Here is a 10,511-nt window from a genome sequence, read left to right as displayed (position 1 = left end):
ATATATATATATATATATAGCACGACGAGTTGCAGCCTCGAGTACATGAGCTGAAGCAATGATATGATAGGAGCGGGTCATGCATCGCATTACTATCTCACGAAGGTAATCCGACGAGTCCATGCCAACCCGTTTAGGCCTTAGGCGAGATTACTACATATCGTGTGTGATAATTACGAAGAGAATTTTGAGATTTGAAGAGAAGGACACTGTCCTGCAACGGGGCGCCGCCATAAATCGCGTCATATCAGCGCATGTCTGAGAAGAAAAGTCGGGTAAGGGAGGGCGGGCGAAACAGCTAGACCAACGGGCTGATGTGCCATGAGGTATATTTGCAACTTGGTGTCCCATGGTCAATTCAGTCGACCATGGTGGACATAACCTTATGCCTGCGCTTTGTTGCGCGACGAGTCTTCTCGGGCTTCCGCTGCCGACAGTGGACTGGACTATGCTGCTAGCAGTGAGCGGAAAGAGGGTAGAGGCGTCGATGCTGGGACCGACGGCGATAGGCCGCACTTGAGGTTGTTCCCTGCATCGGCGGGAGCGCCAGGACCCGATTGACCCCCGCGAGCGCTGGGCAGGGGGGTGGGAGAGATCTCGGCGAGTGGATGTCCAGTGGGCTTTGCCTGCCGCCGATGTGGTTGCGCGAGGACAGAGCGTGAGGGCAACACGATGCGACTCGCGAGCGTTGTCGAGGATCTGTGGGGAGGCCGCGGACAGAGAGGTCGCGGAGTTGGGCGGCGAAGGCCGACTCGGATGCGTTACGCGACTTGGCCGGCCGCCTCATAAGAGCGGCCCCCGGGATATTGGTGCTGCCGCATTTCTCCTCCCGCCTTCGCCTCCGCTTTGAGTCGGAGACGCCCCCGCGCGCGCCGCACGCAGCTCAGCGAACCCGACAGCCAAGCTAGTATGTGAGCCGACGGTGTTGTGCTCGCTGTGTGCGTCGTTGACCATGTCCTCTCCCCCACAGTCGGCGCCATCGCCAGCGCGAACGGCGCTCAGGGGCATCTGCCTTCCGAACAGCTCCTAGCCTTTTCTCAATCCCAACACGTGTGCTAAGCGTCTGTCAAGCCTCATTTGGAGCGCATCGTTCCCTGCTCGCTGCCGCGCTTCTTTTGCAATCACTTCTCTCCTCTCCCTCTCACCCCCACCCCCGACCATGGGCGATAGTAATCCAGATGGCGACGATCACCAAAGCCCCCATCCTCAGAACGACTCCGTTCAACCACAGATGACGATGCACCCCGTCACCTACTCCAGCATGCCCATGCACATGTATCCCTTCCCGCCTGGTGCCGTCCCCAGTAGCCAACCGCCTCGCACCAAGCGCCGGCAAGTCAAGAACGCTTGCACCAACTGCCAGAAAGCTTGCAAGAAATGCGACGACGCTCGCCCGTGCCTCCGTTGCGTCAAGTACGGTATCGCAGAGGAATGTGTCGATTCCCAAAGAAAGGAACGGCAGAAAGGGATTAAGAGAGGGCCTTACAAGAAGCGCGATGGAAAGAGTAAGCGTCCTCCTACTTTCTACCTATCGTCGCGTAGAGTGACGGTTTCTTCCTCTTTCCCGTCTTGGTCTAAACGGGTCGCGCAGCCAGCAGCGTCGAGCAACAAGCCGACGTCGGCGCCCAGTCGGCCATGGTCATGCCGCCTGCAGTCGCTGCAACAAGCGCGACTCCGCCCATTCCCTATGTCGCGCCGTACACGCCCTTCTACGGGCAGTACCCCGCCACACACGTTCCCAAGTCCGGTGACGGTCCAGTTTATGTGCCACAGTTGTTTTATGCGCCCATTGCGGCACCACAGCCCATGCCTCCGAATCATGGAGTGGGACAAGACGGTGAGCCCACAGGCTATGCACCGCCGCCATACTACCCAGTCTTCCATGCGCCTTATCCAGCGCAGTACGCGGCACCGTACATGATGCAGGCACCGCCCCGTCCTGAGGGGCAGATGGCGCTACCTGCGCCTTCGCACCACCCCCATCACTATGCCCCGTACCCTCAAATGTATCCTAAGCCTCCATCTAGGGGTCCTGAACTTGGTGGCCAGATGATGGACGGCAGAAGAGACATCCGCCTCGAGGGCGGGAGGATGGCTGATGCTATGCATGGTGGACATGGGAAGTCCGGGTGAACAAATGATTTGTAAGTGCGTCACCGCAACATGCCCTGATTTCCTGTTGACGGCGACGTAGTAGTTCTTGCAATATATAGGATTTCTTGTTTGCTCTCATATGCTGGTGCTCGTGCCCTGCTCGGTTATGTGCTGCTGTCGCTTCCTCCCTCGTGGCTACGCGCGAGGTGTACACTAGATTTGTTGTCCACGTTGTACTATATTTGTGCTTCAACAAGTTGAACATTGGATGTCCCAATCAAATGTGTACGGTGTGATTCAAATTCAGAGATCTCAGTGATGAGGCCAAATGATTTGGATAATATTGGCTCATTATTCACGTTTGTGTATATTAGAAAAAACGCAGTGATATACATAGATTCTGGCCTAGTAAAGCGACCGCGCACAGCTGTCGTCTGTGATACCCATTTGCGCGAGACAAGCTTTCAGACTGGTCAGTACTGCGTTGGATCTAGAGCGGTAGTCAATGAGTGATTTGCAATGTGGAGAAGATTAGACAGTGCTGATGGCCGGGAGGATATTCGCTGGCTTGGGAATGCGGAATGGGAGGAAATGTTGCATCTCCGCGCGTTGGATTGGCACAGGACCCCCACTCAGCGAACCGCCGCCGTGCCCAAGGATTCGGTTTGCTGGACATTGACGCCGTCCAGCAACCGGGATTGCGCGGGGAAAGCTGATAGAAGCCCGTGCACGCCGTGCTGGAAATTATATTATTTTCATTTCCTTTCATTACGTTCGGTCCGCAATCAGGTGTCGCGTCCTGCGATTGTTTCCAGCGACACCAGCAGGCTTTGCTGATCTTGTTGCTCCTGCTGCTACACATCGTTAAAGCTGCGCTCGCCTGCTATTGATCGTTGTCTTGCATCGTCGTATCAGCTTGCTCGAAATTTGAGATCAATTTCTCTGGGCAAAGGTTTGGTCCACGGTTGGTCATGCTGTTACATGAAAGCACCTTTGAGACTGGAAATTGTCTCGCCGATGCAACACAGTGGCAACTGGAAGCGAGATGAAACGCTCCTCTTCCTCCGGGCAGCGAGAACAGCACACTTCCACAATCCAACATGGATCTTGGTGGATTAGGTTCCTGGGGCCTCGGCGCGCTCTCGTGTGCCGCTGGATGAGCAATATGATGCAGTTAACATTTGATGTTCACAGCGAAAGACGGGACTGGATGCGAGGTTGGAGATCATATGGCTGCAGGAGGGTACTGAGGGAGAGGCTTGTCTGCCAACGGCGACACCGACGAAAGAGAGTCGAATGTGGGATTAGGGTTTGTATCGCTGCAGGAGGGCACCGAGGGTGAGACATCTGCCACTGAAGATCAGCGTCGTGGTGGGAGGAAGAGGGGGAATGCTTCGAATGTACATTTCACGCCTAAGGTAGGTGCATGGTTTTTGCTAGGAGAGCTCGCCTTGAATCAGAGGACGCTGCAGTATTTCATACTATGCCGACGTTGTCAACCTCAATAGGGGAAAGAAGGTTTGAACGACCACATGGACAATATCAAGATTGTATCTGAAAACGTTAACTTTGTCCGTCAGATCCAGATTGAGCTATATGTATCAGTACTCACGATATCCTTCTCCTGCCCACCGTGCATGCATCCGTGTGTAACAACACTTCATCTTCCAAGTGAGTGGTTACAGTCGTCATAGTGCATATATTTGCATACAGAGGTACCGCAGGTCATGCCCGTGTCTTGTGTGTTCGGCTGTTCATAGCCTCGGATGTTGGTTCGCGCTGCCAACTCGCCGGAGCAGCTGTAGTTGTTTACAAAAAGGGCAAGCTCGCGAGGACGACTAACGAAGACATCTTCAAACGAGAAGCCGTAGGGATAGTCTGTGGACATTGACCTGCCAATTGTCCTCCTGTGAGCCGGAGGTTGGTTTGTGGGATAGCATCTGGTACATCAAAACAACAGGACCGCGGAACTGGCAGATATTGGAGCTACGCTGTCGGCCAGGAATTTCAGGTCCGCATCGCCGCGATGATGGGCCTCAAGATCCCCGACCGACATAGGCAGAATAGCGCCAACGGAATCAACGAGCTAATTCTGTCGACCTGATGATTTTGATGACGCAGATATCACGGTAATCATCGAAGTGACCAGAGTGCGGGATCCGTCGTACTGAGTGTATGGGCATGGCTACGATCCCTCCCTGCACATTCGACTGATTTGAGTAGTGTAACCAGAACATATAACGCGCTGGCACCCCGGAACAAACCCGCCCAGGTTCCATCGTTCAATTATGTCTGTGTTCATGCATCAATGCTTGAAGGCAATACTGGGCCATGCTCTCTGTATCGCTGCCTGTCACATATCACGCATCCAGCTCTTTTGGCCTCCAGTCTGGCGTGCAGCATATTTCACTGATAGGCTGACGACAGCCAATCCTGGTTGGCTTTTCGACTCCCGAAAAGTATGGCGACCGCGGGGACACTGATAAGGCTATCGACAGAGCACAATCATGCTCTTCAATAACGAACCATGTCGAGACGGTCACATGAAAGATGGTGGTCGAAGTTCGGGAGGTTGGGTGTATTGTGGTCTGTGAAGCCGGCGTGATGGTGCGTCTGCATGCGAGCCCATGTTTTCGAACTAATCCAATACCATCGTACCACCTCTCGACTATGATCAGCGCTTCATGTTCAAGTGGTGTCTTGTACGAAGAGGTGGTCGACATCCAAATTGGCTTGGGCAAACCCATACATCCACGACCTATATCAGCTTTCAGGGAATGGAGCACGCGACATGGGAAGAGCACATACCAGTGATAAGCCCGATCTTTTTCAATGATTTTACACCACCCAGACCCAAATCGGCTAGTCATCCTTTGACTGTCGTAGGCCGTTCAGAGATTGTCTTCGATGCAACACGCTCCGACGGCGATACCAAGCACGATCATGAACTATAGGAGGCTGGAGGGATGGTGTGACCAGAGGAGTAACAGGGAAGACATCGCGGCTAGGAGTTGCGGGTCAAGACGACGAAGCATGATGGACCAGTCGAGGCATAATGCGGACTCGCGGGTGACAAAGCCAGTTGGATTCTCTATCTCCAAGCAGAATTGCCAGCCGGGCTCCTTGGGATTTACTCCTTGCGGCCGACGATGAGGCTAGGAAGGTTCCATCTTTGCTCGCATCACAGCTCTCCCAGTGGAATGATTGATACAGACCGTCTGCCGATGCAGTTCTACACCGGTCGAAAGCAAGAGACCCAAGAAATCGCTCGGCGGATATGTACTCAGGCGCGCTGGTATCTCCTTCTGACTTGTTCGGGCGTCGATCCGTCGAGATGGTTGTACTTTCTGGCAAACCCGTTGGTCTGAACGCTCTTGTGTGCCTTGAACGGGTCGAACGAACATGTTAACACCAAGGGGGGGGGGATGAGAGACATCTTGTGGGGAGGGAAGAGTTTTGTATGACTTTTTTGATGGTCACAGGCAATGCACTCACAATTTCCACCCAGCTGATCCAGATGGTCTGACTCTTATCTATCCATGAACCTGCGGATCGCCTGCAACACCTCTCCACTCCACCTTCTACGCTTGCATGCATATTTCTTGACGACGTTCACTTCATACGAGTCCTAGGGCGCGTTCGCATGTTCGCGAGCGTTGTTTGCCATCGGTGGCGACATATGTAGACAGTAACTGTCATGGAGAATGTCTGAATACTGGAGACTGTGGCGATGGTGAACCCAGCACACTGGGTGTCAATTATGGCCCTTGACTTGTCTATCGATATCCCTGGGACTAGAGCGCACGGATCATGCGCGGGCTATTCTGCGGGCTTGATGAATCTTCCGCGTATAGAATATGAAGACAGAACCGAATTTCCGCGGCTTTGTCTTGACGCGAACCACGCCATAGCGAGGGGGGGAGGGTGAGGCAGAAAGCTGGACAGGGTGATACGTTCTATGGGTGAGACCCTGACTGAAGTTTGCAGTTCGAAGTTGACGTTGGCACTTATATTTTCCGATCGCGGGTGCCATTGGATTTCGTGCTGCGAATGCGCAAGCCTTGGAGCTTCAATACATCCTAGCGGAGGCAAAATGTTCACTTCCCCGTCATCCGACCGCTCGCTGATGTCCTTGCGCGTTTATTCCTGCTGACTCCATATCCGCGACCAGCTCGGCGAGTGTTCCGAAGTTGACTCTCCGGGGATCCTTCCTACTGAGCGTAGCGCGAAAGCAGGGGCCCGCGTGACATGGTCGTCATTCTTCTGTACTTCAAAGCATGCTGATCGTGCTGATGTCGATGAGTTTGAATATCGCTCGAATAGCCTGTGGCTGGTAGAAGAGCTTGTTGGATATCATGCGTATTGTTAAGATTGGCGACTACGCACCACCAGCCCTTCACTCGTGTCTATCATCCCGTCTCCAATAATCGCACATATATAGCCGGTGGGGGAAGAGGAACTAAGCGCGAGTAATCGACGTGGATTTCGAGGTATGTGAGAAATATTGTCGTGTGCTCTAGTATCAACTGTTCGAAACTCTAGGCTTCGCAGCAATCACGAGTAGTTAAATTGAGATGAAGCAATGTGGTTGGAAGGTTTCGGAGCCGGATGGCGATGCTGTTTCCCCTGGGAGGGGTGACTCTGGATCGTGTAAGGGATGCGACTTCAAGTCACCTAATAGTTGTGGGATACCAGTCTCGACTTAGAAATGGGCCTTTCGACCGATGATGATCGACCCCTTACAATCGACAGTGGCGAGTGACATGAGGCTTGGCTCCCCCTATTTGCGAACGAAATGAGAACGGATACCAGGGCAATAGACAAGAAACTGGCAAGCTGGAATAGTAAAGCAAACTGGAGGCTCAAAGACATGCTACAGCAAGTGCCTAATTGATTCTTTTATGTTTTTTTGCTAAATGATTGCATTGCGACGTTCATCTAGCCTGAATATCTAGGATTGGACGGTCTACATATGATCTTCCGTCTTAATCGTCTTCACGGAATCGTGGCGGGAAGAATGAGGTACATTCACCCTTATCGCTGATTTTTACTCGCCACTGTGGCACGTTGCTACGATTGTCGGAGCTCGGTGGCTGGACTGACCCGCCTGTAACAAGACCGCGTGTTTGGCGGCTGAGATCACCACGGTTAACCAGTCCTAATTTGATTTACATAGCACCAAGCCCCACCTCAGCCCAGCCCACGATCTCCACCACAACGCGGCTCTAATTTCAATCTCTCATTGGACCTTACCCTTGAAGTCCCACTCTATTCAGTGTTGTCTCATATTATAATTCCTCCACGTATATTCGTTGTGCATCTCTATATCCTACTCTTTATATCCCACTCCGTAACTGTCAAAATATCTCAATCGGAAAATATTTCCAACGGCACGAACAGAACGCCAAAAATGAATCAAAGCTTCACGTCGCGCCGCCTGGACACCACCAGGATTGCACCCTCTATTCTTCGACTTCAATTACTCTTTGCTTCAGTAACGGACTTTTGTCTTCGCGCCCGCTCAATAACACCATACTCAGGATCTGCTTTGACCCCCTGCCTTGACAATGACCTTTCTTCACAAACCTCCGCCTGTGGTTGAAAGGAAACGGACGTCATGAGTGGGTATCACTACATACGATGTTTTTCTTCTCCATCACACCGCTGACACCATGTGTCCAGGCTTCCAACGAGCCACACATCTGTATATGCCTGGGACGAGGAATGAGATCGAGAGTCTTGGTCATGCACCGGTATGCAGTTTCTCACATGTCGGCCATTTACCTCTTAATCTGAGCCCTGAACGAGATATCTACGCTCAGAGCTGCACTGTACATGGCCAACATGGCTTGCGTACTCCACACACGAATTGCCCCGGGCCGCATAGGACATGTATTTATCACTCACAATCACGAGTCATAAAGCATGATGAATGACACGAACATAAATGATTTATTCCTGAGAAAGAAGTCGTCGGGATATTTTTACCCAGAATTCTTCGAGAGACATAGCTCCAGGCAAGCAACTGCCTCATTCATGCGCGAACGCTCGCTAAATTCGTATCTCCAGCATGCCATCATAACCTCCCATACATCGTCCTCGGGCATAGCAAAATCCTGGGGTCTCATCGGCACATTTTTCTTCTGCATGGCCAGGATGACATGCGCCCGCCGCCTTACATTTTCCCATGGCTTACGCAGCGTAAAACACTCTAACATTGTCATATCAAACGACCAAGCATCGCATTCCCTCGTAGGCACCATGACGCTTGTATCGAATATGAGTTCTGGAGCTAGCCACCGCGTTGAGTCGCTTCGCGTCAAAGTCATCGATGGCGGTATCTCGGTTATGTCTCCGATTATTGTAGACATTCCGAAGTCGCTGACACAGGCTTCAAACTAACAGTCGAAGGTCGGCTTTAGATGTGCTTTGCACAGCAAAATATAGATGAACCTGTTTGTTGACTAAGATGTTTGCCTTTAGAGATATTATTGATTTTGGTAGTACGTCCGAATAGAGGTACGCACACATCTCACTGGGATTACGCGCGGTCAGCAACAATGAAAACCTGATGGTCAAGACATACCATTCCCGTGCACGATGCCTTCTCGGTGAAGATAGGCTAGACCTTGGGCGGCGCCGAGTAACTGCGATAAGTGTTGAAAGCGAGCTGGATACTCCCAACATATGCGAATCTCTTACCATTCCTGTTCTCTCAGCTGATTGAGATGGTTTTAAGCTACCGGCGCCACCTGGTTCGAGATACCTGAAGCAGCATTATAATGCATGATCCGAGTCAACCAGGAGTAGTCACGAACTGGAAAAGATTTCCATTGGATTGCCACGGAGATACCTAGTAGCAGGTGTCAAGCTCGAGCAAACAAGAAATTGATCGGAAGACGGACAACGTGAATATATGGGCCCATATCCAACAGAATACCGTACAACGGCTGGATATGATGATGACGCAGTTGCTCCCATATCTTGATTTCGTTGATGAAGCGCTATCATCCGCAATTCATAAGTATCCAGCGTAGAACGAGACGGATTCGCACTGACGGACTCAGCCCTCTCATTACCGCAACACCCTGTAGCACTTTCAGAGCAACCTTGTAGCAAAACCTCAAGGTGAGTGGTAGGATTATAACGTATGAAACGCGCAGTACTGACCACTTCACCTCCAAGCCAAATCCCCCTCCACACTTCACTATGACTGCCTCTCTCAACAGGCAGCTCGCCTTCCTTGATAACTTCGCCATCCAGTCGCTTGATTGTAGGCGGGATTCCCGTGAGCTGGTGGAGTTGTACTAAGCCATTACTATAGCGCTCACGCTCCTGTGCGCTCAATACATTGTGGTTCGAATTCCTAGAAAGGAGCTATGATTTTGGGTAAGGAGTACGGTGGATGCGACAAGCGGAACAAAAGTACCAATTGCCCCAGTTCCATGAGGTGCCTTGCTAAAGGATATCCTCCTTCTCGTGCAAGCTCCTCTACCTGCTTCGAGTCCTGTAAGATTTGCAAAACCATATTGTCTAACTCCTTTTTGTCTTTGAGCTGTGCATCCTCTTTTTTGGCGGATAGCGCCTGCATGACTTCGTTATGGTGCTGTACTTGTGTATTGCTTACTGCAACATATGCCTGAATCTGGTATATATCGTCAGTGTCTGTACTGTCATTCCGACAGACTCGAGAAGATACATACGGAGAAATTCATTTGTGCTCGGGTCATCTTTGAAATAGATTGATTCAGTCCATTTGTAATGTCCCCATCGTGTACTGGATTCGATCATGCGAAATGAAAGAACGAGCAGAGCGAGACGCTCACACTTACTCCATGCCTTAACACGGTTATACTGGGACCAGAGAGCTATGCGGCTGCGAATTCCGTCTAGTTCCCTGTCTGGATGTCAGGCGTCTTCTTCGAGTGTATAGTTTAGAACGTACAGCTCTAATGTGTCTGCGGCCTCACGAAGCTGGGGAGATCCTATTAGAGGGAGACTCTGCAACTGAGGCTGCAAATGGACAAGACTGTCCAGAAGCAGTTCGCACTGAAACTTAGAAGATGCGGTTAGTGACTATTGCATCATTATCTACCAGTCGGAGGTACATACCCTATGCGAGGCTACTTGCTGAGAGTACGCATGGATTGCTGAGATCACTGATGCTATAGTCCCAAGGCAGGGGATGCCGCTTAGATCCCCAGCAAGCTTAGATGCATCAATAATAACTGTGTCCATGCCCGCAGTGGAGACAGCGAAGAGAATAGCAAACTGCAGTGAACCATCTCGAAGGCGTCCGAGTAGGATTCAAGTTCACAGGCCACCACATCGAGACACGAGAAGTCGTCGATAGCCGCTGACCACATAGATACCCTCCCTGGGCTCAACGTTCAACGGCTGGAAACGAGACATGATGT

General features: G+C 51.5%; 2 protein-coding genes across 2 annotated transcripts; one reads left to right on the top strand and one right to left on the bottom strand.

Annotated features, from left to right (window-relative positions):
* Positions 1-1,159: 1,159 nt before the first annotated feature.
* Positions 1,160-2,133, top strand: FIBRA_05018 (uncharacterized protein; the record flags this gene model as incomplete). Its single annotated transcript, XM_012326797.1, has 2 exons — positions 1,160-1,538; positions 1,592-2,133. The coding sequence occupies 2 exons, from the start codon at positions 1,160-1,162 to the stop codon at positions 2,131-2,133; spliced, it is 921 nt and encodes a 306-aa protein (XP_012182187.1).
* Positions 2,134-8,078: 5,945 nt separating this feature from the next.
* Positions 8,079-10,506, bottom strand: FIBRA_05017 (uncharacterized protein; the record flags this gene model as incomplete). The annotated part of the gene is made up of 15 exons (XM_012326796.1): positions 8,079-8,492; positions 8,548-8,571; positions 8,622-8,629; positions 8,681-8,741; positions 8,797-8,860; positions 8,913-8,947; positions 9,000-9,098; positions 9,174-9,203; positions 9,265-9,471; positions 9,524-9,739; positions 9,798-9,871; positions 9,927-9,991; positions 10,040-10,143; positions 10,207-10,365; positions 10,456-10,506. The coding sequence occupies 15 exons, from the start codon at positions 10,504-10,506 to the stop codon at positions 8,079-8,081; spliced, it is 1,611 nt and encodes a 536-aa protein (XP_012182186.1).
* Between the last annotated feature and the right edge of the window lie 5 nt (positions 10,507-10,511).

Source organism: Fibroporia radiculosa (assembly GCF_000313525.1).
Source record: "Fibroporia radiculosa TFFH 294 genomic supercontigs, scaffold3721, whole genome shotgun sequence".
NCBI classification, from domain to species: Eukaryota; Fungi; Basidiomycota; class Agaricomycetes; order Polyporales; family Fibroporiaceae; genus Fibroporia; species Fibroporia radiculosa.
Note: the sequence above shows the minus strand (reverse complement) of the source record. Positions and strands in the feature narration are given on the sequence as shown.